At 46.8% G+C, this 23,840-nt stretch overlaps 1 protein-coding gene across 1 annotated transcript in view; it reads right to left on the bottom strand.

The window, feature by feature from the left end:
* SORCS2 (sortilin related VPS10 domain containing receptor 2) overlaps positions 1-23,840 on the bottom strand; it is a 929,896-nt gene that overhangs the window by 894,024 nt on the left and 12,032 nt on the right. Inside the window, exon 2 of the mRNA XM_075930787.1 lies at positions 16,135-16,189. Within this exon, the coding sequence (XP_075786902.1) occupies positions 16,135-16,188 (54 nt within the window). The 5' untranslated portion in view covers position 16,189. The remainder of the gene's footprint in view (positions 1-16,134; positions 16,190-23,840) is intronic.

The following is a 23,840-nucleotide window of genomic DNA, read 5'->3' as shown; positions in this document are numbered from 1 at the left end:
GGCGAGATGAGACCATGTACATACACGCAATACGTGCATGTACATACACACAATAAAACAGAACCAAGAAAGTGAAGGAGAGAAGGGGAAATGGGAGCGGTTGTGTATGGGGGAACGTGCAGGTCAGTAAGGAGAGGGAGTTTGCACGGAAACATAGAGAGATGCAAGAGACAGAGAAAAATTAGCGGTCTTGAGATTTGGGGAAGCAGGAGTGTTCGGCTCCCTGAATGATCTACCCTGTGCTGGTGACAGGAGGGTAAGAGAGAACACCTTGAATAGAATGACATCTGACCAATTTAGGAGCAGTGTAGTTGCTGTGGCCATGTCTACACTAGAAAACTATTTTGAAATTAGTAAATTTTATTTAACTCACAATTTAACAATTTCAGACTAGCATGTCCTCACTATGGGGAAACCTCAAAATTAGTTCAAATTAGTCCAAAATTGCGCATCCATATTGAATGAAGCCTGCCTCAGACTTAGAGCCTCCAGAGGCAGTCTGGGGAGGGTACCAAAAGGGTGAATACTTCCTGTGACTGGTTGGTCTGGCTCACACAAGAAGGGACCTGTCAGAACGCAATTAAGCTTCTTGCCCAGGCTCACGCAAGAAGGTTGTGGAATAAGCCCCAGATTTCTGACCCTCAGTCCTGTCCATTGGCCCTATTTATACTATCTCGGTTCTCCTGCTTCTAGAAAAGGATGTCACATCAACAAGCAGGCTTGAAGTCAGCTGTGGACCCTCATATTACCAACAGGCATATGGAAGGTTGACTGGGAGATGAAAAAAAATCTCAAAACAAGTCTTAAAAAAACAACTACCCCACACATCAGCCTATGAACCGAAATATCTTTAAAATGTTTCTTTGGCCTTGCATAAGGAAAGAGTTCAGAACATTCCGAACTGACAACTGCTGTGCTAGTTTTCCACCTGGAATGCTGTTTATAGCTGACATTTACAGCCCTGAAAAAAGGGAGTTATAAAATCCCAGATTCTCTGCTATGACAGCAAGTATTGATGATACTATATTCAAACCTGTTTTTCATTAGTATGGGAACAGAAAAAAATGTTTCCTCCCTTTAAGATCCTGTCACACATGCATAAATGGTTCTGTGAAATTCCTTGCTCACTCTCACATAGCAGGGAAGAACAAAAGACAGCTGGAAAAGATACAAAAAGTTGAGGGAAGGGAAATTGGAAAACTGGAGGACTCATCTTTGATAGACCTGACCCAAAGCCCTCACAACCTTCCTTTTGACTTTTCAAAAGGATCAGACCTCTAATGCCAAATCAACTGCCCAATAAAGTCAATAGAGAAGCTCCCTTTGACTTCAATACGTTTTGGACGGGGGTCTTACATAGGTGTAAATCAGATGTAGTTTAACTTAAAAATCAACCGAGTTACAGCTTATGAGACTGGTGTAAATGAAAGGAGAATCAAATTCAGGACGTATGAAACCTAGCACCACAACCAGTTATTGCCAATTATGAATGGAATCAATAATAATTTTCATTCTGAAAACATTGTGGTATTCAAAATTAATGACAGAATCTTTAAAATCAAAAACATCTGTATTACCACACTGACAATTAAACAGAGCTAAAGGAGAGGAGAATACTTGGGAAACACTGCCATATTCAGCTCAATAAATTAAACAAGATGTTATTTTAACCAATATGGCTTCAGTGGAGTGTTTCCTGGAAAGTCCTAAATAAAATAAAAATAAAAAACCTTTCAGAACCTAACTTCACTTCATATTTGTGGAGACATCTCTATATGTAAAGTTTCTTCTGTAATATTAATTTGTTATTTGGTACTTTTCATTTCTTTCCAGTAAATCTTTGACAGAGATTTTGGTTACCATTTTTCTTCTAGATATTTCTCCTCCCCTGCATCACTCCTTTCTTTATATTTCCACACCGCAAGAAAATAAAGATCAAGACCTGGGTGACCAGGATGAGTTACAGTTCCTTTCACTGGTACAAATTTAGTCCAGATTAGGGGTGGGCAATAATTTTTTGTGGGGGGCAAAAATTTTGGAAAGTGGTCAAGGGCTGGACTTTTCTGTGGAGGAGGTGCGGGGTCTAGGATGGAGGTTGGGTGCAGAAAGGTGCATGGGGTAAGGAACTGGGGTGCAGGAGATGGTGTGAAGTCTGAGAGGGAGTTTGGGAGGAGGAGGTTGTGACCTGGGTCAGGGGATTGGGGTGTACGGTCAGGGAGGGAATATGGGTGCAGGAGAGGATTCTAAACTGGGGGAGGGGCCCTAGAAGGGGGTTCAAAGTCTGAAAGGGAATAGTGACCTGGGAGAAGGAGAAAAGGGGGTGCAGACTGCAGAGGGGTTGGGTGGTGACCTGGGGCAAGGGAATCAGGTGCAGGGTCCGGGGAGGGAGTTATGACCTGGAGCAGGGAGTGCACAAGGTTTGGATGGTGATGTGGGGGAGGGAGTCAGGGTGCGGGAAGAGCAGGGGTGCCAGAGGCAGGCTTTGGCTGGGAAGGCATCTCCCTGCCTGCTGCAGCCCTAGATCATTTAAAACTGCAGGTTGAGAGATTGGTTGGGGTCAGTCCCTACTGGCTGGTTGTTTCTAGGCAATAATATCTGAGGATTGGGCTGGGGGCATGGAGATCACACAAAGCCTCTCTTCCCTCTAGAGCAGTGGTCCCCAACCTTTCAAGGTTGTCGGGCGCCAGGGGGCGTGGCCGTTCGCCCGCCGGGTGCCAGGGGGCGGGGACACTTGCGCCCCGGGGGCGGCCCCCCCCATAGCCGCATGCCGGGGCCAGCGCTCCTCCTGCCCTGCGCCGCGTGCCCGGGGCCGGCGCTCCCCCCGCCCTGCGCCACACGCCCGGGGCCGGCGCTCCCCCCGCCATGCACCCAGTGCCAGGCCAGCCCTGAGCACCTGGCGGGTGCATGGAAATGCCCCCGCGGGTGCCATGGCGCCCGCGGGCACCGTGTTGGGGACCACGGCTCTAGAGCAGAGAGCCACATGGAGCAGTCCTGCATTTAAAACAGTGACAGCTGTTCTGTCACTGATCTGGAGAAAGGGGTAAGCAGTGAGGTGGTAAAGTTTGCGGATGATACCAAACTGTTTAGGATAGTCAAGACAGAAGCAGACTGTGAGGGACTCCAAGAAGATCTCACCAAACTGAGTGATTGGGCAACAAAATTGCAAATGAAATTTAATGTGGATAAGTGTAAAGTAATGCACATCGGGAAAAATATCCCCAACTATACGTACAGTATGATGGGGGCTAATTTGGCTACGACAAATCAGGAAAGAGATCTTGGAGTTATCGTGGATAATTCTCTGAAAACTTCCACACAGTGGGCAGCGGCGGTCAAAAAGACAAATAGGATGCTAGGAATTATTACGAAAGGGATAGAAAATAAGACAGGGTATGTCTACACTAGTCCCCTAGTTCGAACTAGGGAGGCTAATGTAGGCATTCGAAGTTGCAAATGAAGCCCGGGATTTAAATATCCCAGGCTTCATTTGCATCTTCCCGGGCGCAGCCATTTTTAAAAGTCCCTTAGTCCGAACTCCGTGCCCGCGGCTACATGCGGCACGGAGTAGGTAGTTCGAATTAGGATCTCTAATTTGAACTACCGGTACACCTCGAGGAGTGGAACAAGGTGTACCGGTAGTTCGAATTAGAGATCCTAATTTGAATTACCTACTCCATGCCACGTGTTGCTGCGGGCACGGAGTTCGGACTAAGGGACTTTTAAAAATGGCAGCGCCCGGGAAGATGCAAATGAAGCCCGGGATATTTAAATCCCAGGCTTCATTTGCAACTTCGAATGTCTACATTAGCCTCCCTAGTTCGAACTAGGGGGCCAGTGTAGACATACCCACACAGAATATCTTACTGCCCCTGTATAAAACTATGGTACTCCCACATCTTGAATACTGTGTACAGAAGTGGTCTCCTCAACTCAAAAAATATATTTTGGCCTCGGAAAGGGTTCAGAAAAGGGCAACTAAAATGATTAGGGGTTTGGAACGGGTCCCATATGAGGAGAGGTTAAAGTGACTGGGACTTTTCAGTTTAGAAAAGAGGAGACTAAAGGGGGATATGATAGAGGTATAAAAAATTATGAGTGGTGTGGAGAGGGCCGATAAAGAAAAGTTATTTATTAGTTCCCTAAATGGAAGAACTAGAGGACACCAAATGAAAATAATGGGTAGCAGGTTTAAAACTAATAAAAGAAAATTCTTCTTCACACAGCGTATAGTCAACCTGTGGAACTCCTTGCCAGAGGAGGCTGTGAAGGCTAGGACTATAACAGAATTTAAAGAGACGCTAGATAATTTCATGGAGGTTAGGTCCAATAAAAGGCTATTAGCCAGGGGATAAAATGGTGTCCCTGGCCTCTGTGAGGCTGGAGAAGGATGGCAGGAGATAAATCGCTTGATCATTGTCTTTGGTCCACCCTCTCTGGGGCGCCTGGTGCTGGCCACTGTTGGCAGACAGGCTACTGGGCTAGATGGACCTTTGGTCTGACCCAGTACGGCTGTTCTTATGTTCTTGGCTGTGTGCCTGAGGTCCTGGAAGTATGGTCCACAGGCTGGATCCGGTGACTTGGCAGGCCAGATCTGGCCTGAGAGGGGTATCATGCCTACCCCTCCCTCCCAGTCCAGATCTTATCTCCTCTGTGGCCGGTACAAAATGAATTTCTACTAGGGCTAGGGTACAACTTTCAAAAGCACCTGGGTTACTTAGCAGCCTAAATCCCATTGACTTTCAAAGAGATGGGCTCCTAAATGTCAGAGGTCAGATTAGATGACATAACTGTCCCTTTTGACCTCAAACTGTAAGAAACTATGAAAATGGGACTTAGAAGCTTTTGAAAATGTTACTCCCCAGTCTACAAAGTGACACTACGGCTGCATCTAGACTGGCATGATTATGCACAAATACTTTTAGCGGAAAAACTTTTCAGTTAAAAGTATTTGCACAAGAGAGCATCTATACTGGCATGTGCCTTTGCGCAAAAGATTTGCTTTTGCGCAAAAGCATCCGTGCCAGTATAGATGCTCTCTTGCGCAAGAAAGCTCCTATGGCCATTTTAGCCATCAGGCTTTCTTGCGCAAGAAATTAACTTGGCTGTCTACACTGGCCCTCTTGTGCAAGAATACTTGCACAAGAGGGCTTATCCCTGAGCGGGAGCGTAGGAATATTTGCACAAGAACCACTGATTTTGTACAGTACAAAGTCAGTGTTCTGGTGCAAATACTCGCGGACAGTGTAGATAGGCAGCAAGATTTTGCACAAAAGCACCCAGTTTTGCGCAAAATCTTGCCAGTCTAGACGCACCCTAGGAGTACTGTGGCACCTTAGGATATGTCTAGACTGCATCCCTCCATAAGCAGAAGGATGCAGATTAGGCAGGTCGACATTGCAAATAAAGCAGGGATTTCAATATCCCGTGCCTAATTTGCCCAAAAATGGCCACCATGTTTTGCCTATTCAGCACTTTGTCGGCAAAAAGCAGCAGTCCAGAGGGGGATCTGTTGAGAAACAAAGCCTTTTTTCGACAGATCCTGTAAACCTCCTTGCAGGAGGCATAAGGGATCTGTCAAAAAAGGCTTTCTTTCTTGACAGATCCCCCTCTAGACTGCCACTTTTTGCCAACAAAGTGCTGAGTCAACAATACGTGGTGGCCATTTTTATCCAAATTAAGCATGGGATATTGAAATCCCTGCCTCATTTGCAACGTCGACCTGCCTAATCTGCATCCCTCTGCCGACAGAAGGATGCAGTCTAGACATACTCTTAGACATACTCTTAGGGTATGTCTACACTACCACCCGAGTTCGAACTAGGGTGGTTAATGTAGTCAATTGAAGTTGCATCTTGCATCTTGCCGGGCGCTGCCATTTTTAAATCCCCGGTAGTTCAGACTCCATGCCCGCGGCTACATGCGGCACGGAGTAGGTAGTTCGAATTAGGTAATTTGAACTACCGTTACACCTTGTTCCAAAGGAATTGTGGGAAACATGCAGGAGTTCAATAACCTCAACAAAAAACCTACTGTGGTACACACTACACAACTGCCAAAGGGAGGAGGAGACACAAAAATCCATTATGGAGGTGGAATTTTTTTGTCATGACTTTTGTCGCATTGCAGTATGAACACTCTCTGGGTTTTGTTGCCAAAAAGGGTTTTTTTGCAGGCAAAACTTGCCAGTGTAGACAAGTCCTTAGAATAGGACTTGAGCTATATTGATCAGGAAAAACAAAGACACTTATTACCATTGTCTACACTGCATCTCTTCTGTAGATTAGGGATGTCAACTAGTAGTCAACTAGACGATTAAGCGATAAGCCTAGGCTTATTGGTTAATCTAGTAGACTACTCACATTCCACCCCCATCCCGCCTGCTGCCTCTGTATCAGAGGCAGCAAGGTGTGGGGGAAGCAGGAGCTGGTACTGGGTGGGGAGCCGGCTTAAAGGCCAGGTCCCCCCAGCACCGACTCCATGGTGCCGCCTGTCCCCCACTGCACTGCTGCCTCTGTCACGGGGAGCAGGCAAGGGAGGCAGCCGCAAAGCAGCTTCTGCCCTCATCAGGCCCTGGCTTGCTGTGGACAGAGGCTGCTTTCATAGCAGCAGCCCCCGCCCATGGTAAGCCTAGGCAGCAGCCCCTACCTGTGGTGGGCCCAGAGGCTGGAACAGCCTATGTCTGCAGGAAGTTCAAACACCCAATGGACAGGGGGTGCTGCTGGAGCAGCCTCTGTCCACAGTCAGCCCGGGCCACCATTGTGGCACCTTTCCCCATCCCCTCCACCCCACCAGAAACATCTGTCTGCAGGGAGCTCAAACCCCCCACAGACAGGGGCTAATGCCACCTTATGCTGTTGCCTCTGTATCGGAGACAGCAGTGCGAGGCAGAAGGCAGCTGGTATGCACAGGGAGCTTGTTTTTAAACTAGCTCCCCTCATGGACCAGCTCCCGCCTGAATGGAATAGTCAACTAACCGCTAAGAATTCATGCAGTTAGTCAACTACTCTATTAACTAGATAGCCTTTGAAACAGTAGTTATCTCAATTTTTATACATACTAATTTCACTAGTAAAATTAAACAAGGAACTTACATTCAAGTAGAAAATCAGTACAATGATTAAATGTCAACAAACTAGTCTGAGCAATTTAACCTTAGAAGAATGTTAAAATAATCAAGCAAAGAAGTATATCTTGGAATTTATTTTATATTCATCTCCATGGTGCTTGAATGGCTTTGAAATAAACTTGTCACCATTGCAGTATTTGGTGCAATTAAATAACAGCATTTAAATTCCATGTTTCAATTTAGCATTCAGGGCTTGAAAACGTCAGAAAATGCTGAAGTATTTACTTTGGAAATGTCTTTTTAAAAATTACTTGAACTTGGTAGAACACCAATTTAGGTCCCAGTTCGGCTACTGTATCTGTGCAGGGTGACTCCTGGACTCATTGTCAGAGCAGGACAATAGGAAGCACCCCTTAGTGTGATGTACACATGCTACTTCTGAAAGAACAGCAAAGCTTCTGATTTCTTTTAACTTAGCTGGAATAGACAATAAGCCAGGAGACTCCTGTTTTTTCCTTAATGAGAAAGGTTTTAAAGTAACTTTTTTTCCACTCTACTTCAGCCTCATTTTCATCACACTGAAAATCAATAGTTTCGCTAGCCCAAGCAATCACAACTTGTTTTATATCTTTCCATTTTAGAAATGGGGGGGAGGAGGAATTTGATTGGTAGAGTGACCCTTGCCTATGTCTATAATTCTTATTGTACGGTTTTGGTTTCTTAAAGTGCATTTATTGATCTGTGGTAATGCAAGCGATGCAGCACAACTGGGTCCCATATAACATTCTTATGTTATATTGCAGTATGGGAACCATTACAGAAATCCATAAACACAAACCAAACCTTAAGTCTTGAGAAGTATTGTTAGGTCAAGTGGAGTTTTCTCATGGAGCCCAATTCATTAGGACAATTTTTGCAAGCTTATCAAAGAAAAGTACAATTTTGTGGATTTTTATTGTAATAAATTAAATTCAGCAGTGATAACAGAAAATAGTTGGTTTTGTGCAGCTTTTATAAGACTATGAGAGACCAACAATCACAGCATAACTAATTCAGTTAGACTGAACAAGGGGGGGATGCAGTGACAAAAAATATTATTTAGTTTTATGATGAATAAGGGAAGATGTAATGGGTGTCTGTCATATAGCAATCTGGGTTCTGTTCTCATTTGATGTAATCACTCAGTCTACTCTACAGGATAAAGTTGAATTAAGATACGCAACTTCAGCTATGTTAATTGTGCAGCTGAAGTCAAATTACCTTAACTTGACTTTTGGCACTGTCCACACTGCAGGAAGTCGAAGGGAGAACACTCTCCCTTCAACTTCCCTTACTCCTTGTGGAAGCAGGACTACCAGTATCAAAATGAGAGGGGCACCCTGGTCAAATTAGCATGTTTTCACTAGACCCACTTATTCAAACTCAGGAAGATCTACAGGAGCAACTTCAATCTTATCTGTAGTGTAGACATACCCTCAGTGGAAGTGAAGTCTCTGTCAGTAACGAGAGTGATGGTAGCAACATCCAGGCGATGTCTAGACTGCAGACTTCTTTGGAAGAAGCTTTTCCGGAAGAGCTCTTCCAAAAAAACTTCTTCTGAAAGAACATCCACACTGCCAAAGCGCATCAAAAAAGTGATCTGCCTTTTTAAAAGATAGCATGCACACTGAACGGACGCTCTGTCACATTTAAGCTGTGATTACTATGGACGGAGTGGCCACCAGGGCACCTATGCTTTTTCCTCTTTCCTCTTTTTTTTGAAAGAACTCCCTCTTCCCTGTGCACACATGCCTTTTTACAAAAGAGCGCTTTCGGAAAAAGGCTTCGTCCTCATAAAAAGAGGTTTACCAATGTCTGAAAAAAACCCACTGTTCTTTCAATTTTTTTTCAAAAGAATGCAATTGCAGTGTGGATGTAAGTGACTTTTTTTGGAAAAACGGCCATTTTTCTGAAAAAACTCTGCAGTATAGACATACCCCCAGAAGTTCAGTTCAGTGAAACATGTTGAAACAAGGGGATGGGAAGCACATGCAATGCCAATGTATCCAGTTTTGTCGGCAGGTGCGATTGAACATGGGACCTGTGGAACTAAAGACATGAGCCTCTACTGCATGAGCTAAAAGCCAAGGTCCCCTGAGCTAAGGCTGTCCTGTAGACTCTCTCTGTGGGCTCAGTGCCACTAGGTTACATAGATGTCACCCCCAACAGAATGAGCAGGGGCCTGTAGCAGCACTCCCCACTGAGCCAGGCACAGATGGGAACAGCAATTTTTAACTGGCTGTAACTCAGCCAATTTTGCATGGATTTTCCAGACAGTAGCAAAAAGGAAGCTCTCTAACCCCATCTAGTCCAGTCGTCTGCACACAAGGCAGGACTATGTAATAACTAGATCATTCCTGACCAGCCCACCAATGAAGTGGTGGGGGGAGAAAGGAGCAATTTCACAGGGGCCCAGTAGAATTAAGGGGCTCCGGTATCCTGACGGGGTCCTTTTAAATATCGCTACGGTGGCAATGTGGCAGCAGCTTCAGGGACCCCTGGAGCTCAGATCCATGGGGCAGCAGCACAGGAGGTGGGCGCAGAGCTCGCTGATGCTTTAAGCCCTGAGCTCAAGAGAGAAGCTCCCTGCTGCTTTGAACCCCTGCCAGGGTTCACAGAGTGGCAGGACAGGGAGGGGAAAGCCAGGCTGGAAATGGAAGGGTAGAGCCAGTCTCGGAAGAGGAGGAAGCCGAGCTATAGGGGTAAAGCTAGGCATAGGACTGCGGGGACCAACCGCCGAGGGGGGCGGCAGAGGGACCAGGCTGAGAAGTCAAAAGTGAGGAGGGATGCAGGCAGGGATGGCTGGAAGAAAAGTGCTGAAGGGGGTAAAGAGTGGGAGGGGCACCTCCAGCAGATAGGGAATGAGGCAATGACCAACCATTGCAAGGGTGGGCAATAATTTTCGCTGGGGGCCCACTTAATGAATTTTGGTATGTGGCCATGTACTAATTCCACCACTGGAAGGGATGGGGCCTGGTGCAGAAGGGGCAGGGTTGGGAACTAGCCTCCCCTCAAAGTTGCCTGGCTTTTAATTAAAAACAGCAGTTATTTTGAAATAGTGGCAAAATATTGTCAAGGTGGAGGACTTCTTACTCTGACTCCTGTAACCCTCATTGTACAAGGAGTAAGGGAAGTCGGAGGAAGAGTGCTCTATTTTGAAATAAGAGCTGTGTAGATGCTCCCGATTTCGAAATAAGCTATTTTGAAATAAGATATGCAATTGACGTAGCTCAGTTTGTGTAGCTTATTTTGAGTTAAGCCTAAGTGACACAAAGGTGGTGCACAACTGCAACTTGGGTGAGTCCCCTTCCCTCAGGATGGGACCCAGGTATGGAAATGGAGGATTATGAAATCACTACCATATCTTGCAGCTCACGGACCCTCACAGCGGCGGGACAGCTCTGGATTCCATCACCAGATGGTCTCACAGGTAAAGAGCAACCAGGCTGCATTAGCTCTGCTCCAGCGATGATCGGCCCACTCCCCACCCTGCGCCGTCGTGGGGGTGTGTATGTTCTTGGTGACGAGGGGTGGCAGCTGGTGGCACACCCCTTGAGTGCAGGTAAGTTCACCCTCCCACAACCGAAACTTATCTGCGTGGTGCTGGAGTACTCCTCAAAGTAGCTCCAGACTCTGCCACTCGGAAGGGCAGCCCCTTAGAACTCAAGAGGCTGCCCTCAAATAAGCTGCTGTTGCTGGGCAGAACCTAGGTCAAATGTCCTGCCAAAATGCCAAAAGAGCAGGAAAATGCCAAAAGAGCAAGAAAATGCCCTCAGGAGAGGAGGGAGAAGGGCGACCAAGATAGAGCCCATGTTGTTGTTTGGACTTTTCAAAAATGGCGTACCCGTGTTATTGGTTATCAGAACGTTCCCCCTACATGGGCACTGCTGGCACCCACATGTAAGCCCCAGCTCCACAGTTCCCAATGAGTGGCAGCTGGAATCTGTGCTTCTGGCAAAAGCAGCATATGCAGGCTCCTTCCCACCCAACTGCTAGAAATCTAGGAACCAGAGACATGCTTCCCAGCAGGAACCACGCCACATAAGCACCGCCGGGACTCCACCCTGAGGTTGGCAAGTCCCTCTGGCTCACCTTGGGGTGAGCAATAGTTTTTGAAGGGGGGCCAGTGGGAAGGGGTGGAACCTCAGGTGGAAGTGGTGTGGTGTTGGCTAGAAGGGGGCTGTTCCCTCTAGGCTGGCAGTGGAGGAGACTTTGTGTGCTCACCTACCCACAGGCCTTGATTGGCCTAAGGGTGGGTGGGAAGCATGTGAAATCTTTGCCCCCTCCCCTGCCCTGTCAAAGATGTGTGGCACCTCGCAAGAACCACCAGCTGTTTTGAATGTTCCCTCTAGGTGCCATGCGCCCCTGGCGGGGAGAGGAGACTTTTTGTGGTCCTTCCATCCCCAGCCGAATCACGGCCTAGGGGCAGGGGATCCCGTGAAGTCTCTTGCCCCCCGCCCTGTCAGGGGCATGAAGTGCCTAGAGGGAACCGTCATCTGTTTTGAACAGCTGGTGGTTCCTTCTGGTGCCGCACACCCTGGTTGGGGAAGGAAACTTTGAGTGCTCCCCTGTCCCCAGGTCTCCATTGGCCTGGGATGGAGGTGTGGCAAGGTGGCAGCAGGCCAGATCAAATGGCTTGGTGGGCAGAATCTGGCCCACAGACCCTGCCTTTCCCACCCCTGCTCTGGCGCTTAGGGTCAGGAGTGGGCAGGGGGCTCTCTGCACTATTGATGCCTCCACAAGCCCTGCCTCCACTGCTCCCAGAGTCCAAAAGTGTCAAATCTAACACCTAAATTATTAAGGAACTCTCAGGGAACAAATTAAGGCACAATCAGAAAACAATTGTGACACTATCAAAAGTACTAGTAGTGTCAGAGCATAACTACTGCACACAAGAGCTTCTATGTTCCCTAAATAATATAATCACAAAATTCTTTCCTTTTCATAGCAGGACCTTTGTTTCTTTAACTAGGAGGGAATAGAAAACATTCCTTTAAAGTACAAAACTTCACTAGTTTGCTCTCATTTTCCCAGTGACACTATTGCAGCAAGGTGTGAATAAATGTGTTAAAATAGCATATATGCACATGACCTTCACTACAATGTGGTTTTTCTAGCAACTATGAGGTAGTTACAGTGGTGACATTTTGAGTTATCATGTGTGTGTGTGTGTGTGTGTGTGTATCGATCACATTATAAGATGATCTAAGGTTTCATGTAGTGGTTCCACTTTGCTCAATATAGTTAGTGTGACATGCTTCTTTGTGTTATAGAATAGAATAATATAGCATATATGCTATTTTAACACATTTTATACTTTTAATAAGAGTTGTATTTAAAACAAGGCCCAGCTCAAACCTTGTTTATGGGGCAGGAGTTCTCATGGCTAATGGGATTGCTCATGAAATGGGTAGAAAAAAGGGCCACTTGCCAATGGAAATGCTTGGCAACGATTTGAGAGCATTTTCTAAACTCTGTGTGGGCTGGGTATGTTAAAAAGTGTCATGTTCGTAAAGCACTTTGAAGATGTAAAGGGCAGGCATAAGTTAATAAACCCTCACAACATACCCAAGCATTGTTATTTATATTTAAGTAACTGGAGAGATTGTTCCAAGGCTCAAGGTCCCTGAACACTCCATTAATAATACAATTAAATCTGCTCTTTACAACAACCTATTCAACAATCAGTCAGACATTCACCTCCCAAGGCCTTTCTTCCCCCTTCATTGTCCAGAAAGAGAAGCAGCATCAGCTCCACTTTACAAATGAGAAAACAAAGCTGAACTGCCAGATTTTAAAGTTATTTAGGCACCTAAAGACTCAGACTGAAAAGCTCACCGTATGCCCATCTGCATCTGTTCATGCCTAAATACCATAAAAAGTCTGGTCCAAAGTGATTTACCCAACAATGCAGAGTTTTATGATCCTCACTGTGATAACCAGGAGCAGGGGCAGCCCTAGACTAGCTGCCAGCAACTGGTGCCCTAGGCGAACCATACAATCGGCGCCCCCCCCCCACCTTAAGGGCAGATATCGACTGAGGGTTTTGGTTCTGTGCTGGGGAGAGGAAGGCTGGGGATGCAGTTCTGTGGCTGGGGGCCGAGGGGCTGGGGATGGAGTTCTGTGGCTGGGGGCCAGGGAGAGGGAACAGGGTGCCAGTCAGGGAGAGATTCCCCTGCACCCGCCTCCTCCCAAGATCCCACCCCCCCAAAGAGAAGCCGGCATGCGCCTCTCCCAGGGTGACAACCCCCCGTGTTCCCCCCACGGGGCAGAGGAAACCCCCGTGTTCCTCCTCCCCCGGGGCCAACCCCCCTCTCCCGCTGGGCAACCCCCCTGCGTTCCTCCACCCCCGGGGCCGACCCTCCTCTCCCGTGGCACAGGGGAAATTCCCCCGCGTTCCTCCTGCCCCCACGGCACAGGGGAAACCCTCCCACGTGTTGCCTCTCCCAGGACTTACCCCCCTCCTGGCCACAGGGAAGCCGTGCTCCAGGTAAGGAATGGGAAATGGAAGGGGCAGGGTTTGGAATTTGGCGCCCCATGCAACTTGGCACCCTAGGCAGCTGCCTATAGTTTGCCTATAGGCACGGGATGCCTCTGACCAGGAATGCCATTCTCAGCCCTGTACTCTTACTGCAAAATTGCTAAATACTCATGCACAAAAAGTCCCTCAGTATTTCAGTTTGTTAGCAACTAATCTCAGTCATCACCTTACTCACTGCTTGACTTTCCCATTAGCTCTCTCATAAGAACATGAGAACAGCTGTACCGGGTCAGACCAAAGGTCCATCTAGCCCAGTAGCCTGTCTGCTGACAGTGGCCAGCACCAGGTGCCCCAGAGAGGGTGGACCGAAGACAATGATCAAGCGATTTGTCTCCTGCCATCCTTCTCCAGCCTCTGACAGACAGAGGCCAGGGACACCATTTCTATCCCCTGGTTAATAGCCTTTTATTGACCTAACTTCCATGAAATTATCTAGCTTCTCTTTAAACTCTATTATAGTCCTAGCCTTCACAGCCTCCTCTGGCAAGGAGTTCCACAGGTTGACTACACGCTGTGTGAAGAACTTTCTTTTATTAGTTTTAATAAATGGATACAATTTCAGTTTATTTAATGCAAGCATTTCTTTGAGCAGCTATAATCTGATAATTTGTGTTACACCACTGATGCTAGACATCCAGGATGAAGAGATACCTTAGCTTCCTTGGAAACAGGCTCCCGTCCTAAATTGTTGAATAGTTCCATTGTACAGTATTCAGTTAAAACTGCTGTGGCAGCATTTGATCCAGAGACGGCTAAAATAATTTCTACACACACTTAGGGTATGTCTACACTACAGTGTTATTTCGAAAGAAGTTATTTTGAAATAACACGTCTACACACAAAACGCATTTCAAAATAGCATTTTTCTATTTCAAAATAGCGCGTCCACACTGAGTGGACTCTGAATCGCATTTAAGGCTGGCCGGAACCAGTTTCAGCAAGGCACTAGGTCAGGACTTATTGTGTGGGGCTGCTGCCTGAGGCTAGCTGAGGTATGTGCTTAAAGGGATGCCCCCCCGCCCCGACAGCCAGTTCTTAGGTTTCCCTGCTTGCTTGTCTACCTTGATGAGGGACAGCAAAACATTTTGTCTCTACGTGCTCTGGTTGCCGTGATCTCCTCCCTGGACCAGGAAAGCGCCCACCTTCTCCAGGCCCTGGCAGGCTCCTGGGGAGTGGTGGAGGGCTGGCTGCCAGTGGCTTGCTGGCTCATGTTTTGGGGCCACTGGGTCAGGGCAGTGACTTCTGGCTCTGGGCTGGCAGGCTTGGAGCTGGCACACGCACTGTGGCCAGAGTCTACCCCTTTAAGGGCTCCGGGGAGGAGAGAGGGAGAGAAGTGTTCTTGGTTGAGGCTGGAGTGGCCACCAGAGCACCCTGGGAAGGCTGGAGGCCCCCTATTTTGAAATAAGCGTCTACACAGCAAAGTGTCTACACATAGTCAAAATAGCTATTTCAAATTTGGCGTTATTCCTCGTAGAATGAGGCTTATCAATTTCAAAATAAGCACGCCGCTATTTCGAATTTATTTCAAAATAGCGGTTTGGCTGTGTAGATGCTAGGAAAGTTATTTCAAAATAAGGGCTGTTATTTTGAAATAACTTTGTTGTGTAGACACAGCCTTAGTAACTCTATATCTAAACCAGTTCACCTTGACTACAACAGAAACATGATCAAGTCCTTTTTTCATATACACCCATCCCCAAAGGCTAAAGCAGAAGAAGACATTGATGTACAATGTACATGAATAATGTCATCAATAATTATCTAATGCACTACTATAGCGTTTCTATTCACCAGTATTATCATCCCCAAGTAACAAACAGAAGAACTGAGGTACAAAGAAATTAAAGGCCCAATTTTTACATTTGGATGCGTAAAGTAGGCTACTTAAGCTTACAAAGTCTTGATTCAGTGACTTAAAATGACTATTTATGCCTGACATTTGATGCTCACATTTGTCCTAAGTCTTGCCTACGGTGATCCAGCACATCAGGTGCAAACTCAAGAATATAATATAGATATCCCAACCCAATTCCAGTTCTGTACCTTTACCATAAAACCATCCTACCTCTTTTAAAACCAGTTATATCCTTTGCACTCCCTTTTTTCTGTACTGCATTCACTCTATAAGTTGGAGATGGCTCTGACCTAAAATCCTGAATCCAAACAGTCCTGGACTTTAAGGGGCTTAAAATCTAGACCTTAGTTTTGTGCCATGGGTCCCATCTGGAGTGAAAAGTAATATTTATTCTACAAGCTCATTTCTATTTCTTCTGTTACTACTGGTTTGCTTTACTAACCTAATATCCCACATTTCCTTCTTATTTGGCTGCTATGATATTATTATGCCTTGGAGCTTTCCCTGTCCTGGAGATGATGGAAACTGCAGGCAAGGGACAAAATATGAGAAGCAGAGTATCTCAGGAAGAAGACAGTGTTAGCTTCCTATATTAATATTTACTGTGCTACTCAATAAAAAATTCATACTTACCATAGCAACCTCTGTACCACATGGTGCACATGCTATTGACAAGACTAAAAGCATCCTTAAAAGAAATAAAAATAAAAATCAGACAGTAACACAGAGCATGTACATTTTTAGACATTTGATAATTTCAAGAAATGGAAAAATAGAATCAGCTTTAATAAAAATCAGATTTTCATAATCAATGTTGCGCTTGTCCATAAAAAAGGGATTCATATTTCATGTTGAAGCGCATGGGTTTGTGAGGGCTCCTTAGAAACGTAAGAGTTAACCATGGATTTTGAACTGGATTATTTCAGGTTGGACCTAATTTCATTACAAAATGTATTTCATTCTCTTTCGCCTTTCTTTTTGACTTATTAAAACATGTATTGAAAATAGAAACTTTAGGAAAGGTCATGTCAGCCCATTTCCCTTTGTACCATTGCCTATTCTTGCATAAAGGCAAGAAAAGATGCTAATGAAGTGACATGAACCTGTTTGGTCTACCAAAATCTAGCAGTCACAGAGGAAGTAACCCCAATCAATTTCCACTATTCTAGGACCACTGCTAAGAAGGGCCATTGTTCTATAACTTCATATTGTGGAGTATTCTAGAATAGTCTCTCTGCAAGATGAAGTTATAGAGCATGGACTATTAACTCTCCCCTAAAGCATTAGTTACATTCAAAAGTCATCTCACCCCGCGGACAGCTGTAATGTCTAACACAGTGGTTTCCAACCTGTGGTCCGCGGTCCCCTGGTGGTCTGTGACAGTACTGTAAGGGGCCCGCAAAAAGTTTAAAAGTAAGGATTGGGCCCACCGCAGAACTGGGACTTTCTGCAAGGTCAGTCTCACCTGGGGATCCCCATTTGCGACCATCCATTCTCCCGCTGCTAGCTGCGCTGCCGTTTATGCTCTAGCCCTCTCCCCCATCCCAGTCCCACAGTGGGTCCAATTTTTCTTTTCTTTTCAGGGCTCTGTGCCCAACCAAAGTCAGAGTTCTGGGGCAGGAGCTGCCTTTGGCCATGACAGCCCCCTCGCTGTATCCTCCGTGGAGGGGCAGGGTGCAGGAGTTGAGAAAGCAGTGCAGGACAAAGGACATGCTGGCCACTACTTCCTGCCACTCTCCTTGACCCACAAAGGTGAAAGGCAGGAACTGGGAGGTGAGAGGCTCCAAGCCTGCAGATACCCCATGTAGATAAAAAATCCCAGTGTGCCAGTAGTTTGCCCTGCTGGGCTGGGAAGTGACCTTGGGAAGTACTGAAGACTCTACTGTACACTGCTGGGACATTTGTTTGCTTGCAGACACAGAGAACAGAAGCCGATGGGAGCTGAGAAGCTCCTTGCCTTGCAGTCTGCACATCCCTCAGCCCGTGCTGAAGCTGACAAGCTATGACTGTACTCTGGAGTCGGCTTATAAATGGGTCGGTCATTTTTTACCATTTTTTCTTTTTTGAAATCATCATGTTTCGTGAATATGTCACACCACTCTAACCATTCAAAAGCTATTAGAGTGGTGGGAAGGGCTTAGTAGGGCCACTAGCAAAAACGGATCAGTGGATCAAGACAGGGACGCTGAAAAGAAAGGAACCGGGAGACCATTGTGGAATGTTAATACAAACTTCAAAATAAACACAAAATAAATGGAAAACATGAAAATATAGCGATGTGTACTTGGAGTTAGAGTTTACATGCACTGGGAATGAATCTCAACCATATCCACTATGCTTACTCTCCTCATTGCAGGAGGAGTAACGGTAGTTCGAATTAGGAGCTTTAATAAGCTAGTCTGTTCCACGTGTAGCCGCGGGCAGGTAGTTCTAACTACAGGGCATTTAAAAATGGTGGTGCCCGGGAACATGCAAATAAAGCCTGGGATATTTAAATCCCGGGCTTCATTTGCAAGTTCAAATGCCTACATTAGCCACCCTAGTTTGAACTAGGGTGGCAGTGTAGACATACCCTAAGGAGGTACTATCAAATGAGGACTTAAAACCAGCTAATTTTTGGCATCACATTGAAACAAAACATGCGAATATGTTTACTGGAATGTCTGAAAACTCTCCCACTGACAGTGTTGTCCACTCTAGCAACTTAGGTTGGAGTAACTTACGTCACTCAGGAATGGCTTATTCGCATCCCAGAGCAACATAGCCTAAATCACACACCAACCCCCTACATATATAGGGCTTAGTCCTGCAAACAATTGCATGTGTAAATATATCTCCAGGGGTGGGGGTTACTCACATAGGTAAAGTTAGTCCTGTGCATAATTGCTTCCAAGACTGAGTCCATAAGGAGCACGGATTTCTCCCATATTCAGCAAGGCCAGACTGAATGACATTATCTCCAAGAAGGATCACCCTAGCACTATGAAAGTTGATAAGGAGATATTTATTGAGGGTTTGCTAATCTTCGAAGTGAGGAGTGATAGGAAGGGTCTCTCTCTCTCCTGTTTCCCACTGCTAAATGTTCAGGTGCACACAAAAAATGATTTTGCTAGTCACCAACATTTCTTCACTAGCCATTCCTACTTCTTAGTTAATTCATTTCAAAACATGGAAGCTGGCACTGCTGCTACCTGTTACTTGTTTGTAGCAAAAGAGATGATTTTTGGCTTTGTAGTGAAAGAGATTACAGGCAGTCCCTGGGTTACATGGATCCGACTTACATCGGATCCCTGCTTACAAACAGGGTGAGGCAACCCCACACTAGCTGCTTCCCCCCAGCAGACCAGGGAGACGCAAAACTAGCGCCCCCCCCCCCCCCCAGCAGACCAGGGAGACGCGGAGTGGCTTTTCTCAGCAGACACCTCAGCTTGAGAATAAAGGACTGAGGGAAGTGAGGTGTGGGAGAATAAAACTGAGCTCAGGAGAAATGTTTGGCTAGAGTTTCCCGTACAATATGTACCAGTTCCGACTTACATACAAATTCAACTTAAGAACAAACCTACAGTCCCTAACTTGTATGTAACCTGGGGACTGCCTGTATTATATTTCCTTTGCTTTTATTTCCTAAGCACAAAACAGTTAACTACTTTCAGACAAATATGCAGACATATTTATGTTATACCATGCCACACACAGCCTTGTTCTATTTTAAAAGTACTGTATTATAAAATAACAATTTTCCCCTAAGGTGTACAGTGTGTGGATATATGTAAACAGAGAATGGAAATTCTGCATTAGAATTTAGTCTCTCTAAAATAGCAACTAAGCGAGAGACAATGAGAGGTAGCAGCCCAGTTTCCTGGCTGGTGTAACTCAAATGACTTTAGAGAAGTTACACTATGGATTAATTTGACCCTGCAGTGTAACAATGAAGGCAGCTTCACTACAGCAGAATGATTAGTTGCAACCTGTCTCCATTGACTAGAATAAAACTGTAGAGGGAGAACATTCAGTATGGTCTGTATATTTTTTTCCTCTAGGCACCAATTATATGCCAAAGGATAAAAATATTTATTAGTTACAGCCAATCACTTCTATATTTTCTGTTCCTCTTTAACTTGAAAAGAGATTCCAAAACATCATGAATTATGGTTTTATATGGGATTCCATTCACCAATGACTATTTGGCCAGCACGAATAAATATAAGAAAATACAGTCTTTTCAAAACACTACAATATCCCTGTGACAGGTTGCCCCCGACCCGCACGGGGAACGGCGGGGGCCGCCGCGCCGTGGGAAGCGGCGGGCATACCCAAGCCCCTCCCGGCGGCCCCGGCGCAGGCAGGGAAAGCTGGCAGGGCCGCATTCAGCCTCCACGCTTCCGTCGGCCGGAAAACGCTGGCCCCTCCCCAGCGGCCGGGCCAGAGGGGAACGAGGCGGGGCTAGACGGCCGCTCCACGGCCGAGAATGCCGTGGCGCCGCCGGAAGGGGAGGAGCCCCAGGCAGCGTCCGGCACGGCGGGCCAGTTTAAAAAGGCCCGCTGCCAGCGAGGAAGGGGAAAGCCTCCTCGCAGAGAGGGAGGAGAACCCCAGGTCCCAGGACGGACCCCGAGTGGCACCGAGGCCGGCAGTCGGCTCGGCCCCGACCTCGGGATCCCCGAGATGGTCACCGCGGCTGGCGGTCGGTCAGCCCCAGCTCTGACGGGGATTGGACCCCGCTACGCCAACCCTGGAGAGGACGGCCTGGGTGGGAACGGACCCGGCGGTGGGAGCGGACCCCCGAGGGATCACCGGGACGACCCCAGACTCGACCGCTTGAACCAGGGTAGGTTCTGGAGGTTGGGGCAGCGGCCCCAAGGGACTTGGGCAGGAAGGAAGCAGCCTGGGGCAGGGCGTTTTTGGCGGCAGTGGGTAGATGGGTTACAGCTGGAGTAACCCCATCTACCGCGTTGGGGCGCGAGCAAGCCCCGACGCTTAGGGCCCCGGGCTGGGACCCGGAGAGAGGGTGGGACCGGGTCCCCCTCCATCCCCCTCAGGAGCGTTCAGCTCAAGATAACTTTGATTTAAACGTGCTAGAGAACTAGGGCCCCGAGCAGGGGGTGCATGGACTGTGGGCTCAAGCCCCTCCCGCAGGGATGGGTGACATCTGTGGGGTCCGCTGACCCCCCTCCCCGTGGGGGAGGGGGTGATCGCACCCTATTACCCGGACCCCAGAGTAGGGTCCTGGGGCGGGACACGAACGGAAAGAGGGCGAAGGGGTCCGCTGAGCCCCCCTCCCATGCCGGGAGGGGGTGATCGCACCCCCGAACCTCTCACAACCCCGGATCCAATTTGTTCTTATTTATTTTTAAAGAGATTAATAGGATACAAAAATACAAGAAGTGAGAATATTTAAATAATACATTCAGCATGCTGCTTTCACTGCAGATCTTTAGAAAAAGAGTTGAAGACATTTCCAATCTGCTGTGTTTGTTGGCTGCCACTTCAGAGTGGCACAAAATAATATTTATGATGAAACATGGTGCTTTTCATCTCCAGTATGGTCAGGGCACCTGGTGAACATTATTGTTTATGTTACAGAAGTCAGCATGAGCTCTGATAAATTAATGAGTAGGAAAAAAAAATAGTATGTGGCATAACTGAGAAGAGAAATAAGCAAGAATACATAGTAACAGCAGTCTTTGAAAAGCTGTCAGTGTTACTTGCTTTATATTCCATGAAATATATTTTATTATTTTCTTTAATTCAATCTGTTATATGCATCTATCCAGAAATCAAAGCACACGTACAGTACATTGAAAAACAGAGCCTCATTAAATTATCCAAATGAGGTGCTACGATATTCCACGCGTCGTCTCATTTGACTATTTTTTTGCACAATAGGGGGCAGTGTAGCCATAGCCCCCGCCTTTTAAATCTCTCTTCATATGGCACCCGTTCCAAACCTCTAATCATTTTTGTTGCCCTTTTCTAAACCTTTTCCTCACAAGCACACACCCTGGAGATGGCCTAGCGGAGTTCTAAAATTAAGAGAGTGACCTCATCACACAATCTTCTCTAAAAAAAACCCTCATGATTTGGAGGGGATCCAAGTCATAATTTTAGATTTCTTGAAGTTGACAATACTTGCAGTAGGACAGGAAGGCCTCTGGAATGAGACCGTGAAGGGCCAGGTACAGCCTGCTACAATATCTATATTCAAGCACTTGTAAAATACAATCTTATACAGAAATTACAAAATCTTATTAGAAATTAACTGGGACTGCAGGGGCATAGCACCTCTGAAAACCAGATCACTAACATGAGTAAATACGGATTTAACTGCACAATTTAAGCCACCCCAAATTTGAAATTTTTGGCTTAAATGAACTGTTTATGTCTGCACTTCTGTAAAGTTTTAATTAAATTTTAAAAGTCATATTCCCACGAGGGGTGTAAAATCCCAGTCAATAAGTTAACTGGTTAAACATTATGTTAACTGATTAAACTGAGATGAGGGCCTGCAGGACTTATTGCAGGTGGTGGCTTCTCTGGCCAGGCGATACTTAAGGTGATGCTTACTGGTTAACCATTCACATCCCTTAAGAACTGTTCCAAATGGAAATTTATTCTTTATGAACCAAGAGCAATAACAACCAGGGTGATTCCAGTGACACATAACTATCTCCTGTGCTGTAATTGTTTGACCTTGCCTCAAGGTGAGATGGCCAACTATTCACAAGATCTGCATAATGTACAGGTTAGACCTCTCTGGTCCAGCACCCTCAGGATCTGACCAGTCCCAAACAAGGTAATTTGCCTGACCAGGGGAGATCCCCTGCTACCAGCGCCACAGCCCACCTCCCCTCCCCACTGCCAACCTTAGCCACCCTCCCTTCCGGGCTGACATGCTGCTGTGCCCTGGCAGCCTGGACTACTGCATCCCTGGCCCCGCTACTAGGCCTGCCGGGGCTGCTGTGTTCCCAGCCCTGCTGCTGGAGATGCCGCGTCTCCGGCCCCACTACTGGGGCTGCCGTGGTTGTTGTGTCCCCATCCCGCCTCCACTACCAGGGCTACCATGTCCCCAGCCCCATTGCTGAGGTTTCCGCGGCCGTGGCCCTAGCTCCGCTGCTGGGGCGGCCACAGCTCCAGCTGTGCTACCAGGGCTCCCAGCCCAAGAGGCTCTGAGCCACCAGCCCTCATGCCACTGGGGCACCCAGCCAGGACTCACTGGTCCAGGAACATCCATGGTCTGGCAGCACCACAGATGTTGCCAAACAAGGTAGTCCCGGTTTTTGGAAGTCCAACCTGTGGCTAGTGTTTACTGATATATTAGCTCTAAAAGGCAGAGTGATTTGTAATGTGGGAAAAGGACTAGAGTGGAGTATGTATGCTATTTTCCCCATTAGAGTTCTGCTTTGCTCTATGAGAAACAATTCGTGCCATCCTCCAGCACAGCCAGTTGATTATATGAGGCTATGTCGATATTATGGGGGTTTTCTGGGATACCGGAGGCAGGGCTCGACAAACTATAGAATCTACTCACCTGTGGTGAGTAGATTTCAGCCGCATGCCTCATTTACCGGCGGCGCGCACATGCGCAATGAGGCTCTTGTGCATGTGCAGCGTGGGGCTGGTGAGTGGCTTTCGCCACCGTTTGTCAAGCCCTGACAAGAAGTATCCTGGAAAAACTCCGCCGCGTCCAGGGAACACATCTGCTTTTTTTTGTGGAAGAGCAGATGCATTCTTTCTGAAGCCCTGTCTTCCACCTTCCACAAGGAAGAAGGGCTCTTCTGAAAGAGGAGGCTTTTCCAAAATTTGGCCTAGTGTAGACAGGCCAAATTTCAGAAAAGCTTCTAACGAAAAAACTATTGGAAAAAGGTACGCAATTTGCATCCTTTTTCTGATAGATCGTTGTAGTGTAGACATAGCCTGAGAGGGGGAAAAAAGGCATTCTCCAGTCTCAGCCTTAATGATACAGAGTGTGTCTTCTTTATGGCTAAGAGAGCAATTCACTCTGATGAGAAAGAGGGAGTACATGGTCATAGGGCTGGAACTAGGGGAGCTGGAGGTACTGCTGCCTCCCCTGGCTTGAAGTGGTTTTCACTATACTGTATACAGGGTTTAGAGTTTATTTAAATGGCTCGCCATTCACTCTGAGACAGTTTGCCTAATGCAGGTTTGTTCTTTCCTACCTAATGGAGCCAATCTTTATTTGCAGGCAGCTCCCAAAGCAGTTTTACGGTGTAGGGTGAAGGTGAGAACTGGAGTTTCTTCCCTAATGCATGTGGGGGAAAAAAAATCAATATCACACCACTTTCCACTCCAGTCCCACTGCAGGAGACTAGCTTATGACTTGC

Source organism: Pelodiscus sinensis, chromosome 5 (genome assembly GCF_049634645.1).
Source record: "Pelodiscus sinensis isolate JC-2024 chromosome 5, ASM4963464v1, whole genome shotgun sequence".
NCBI classification, from domain to species: Eukaryota; Metazoa; Chordata; order Testudines; family Trionychidae; genus Pelodiscus; species Pelodiscus sinensis.
The sequence above is the reverse complement of the archived record's forward strand: the minus strand, read 5'-3'. Positions and strand labels throughout refer to the sequence as shown.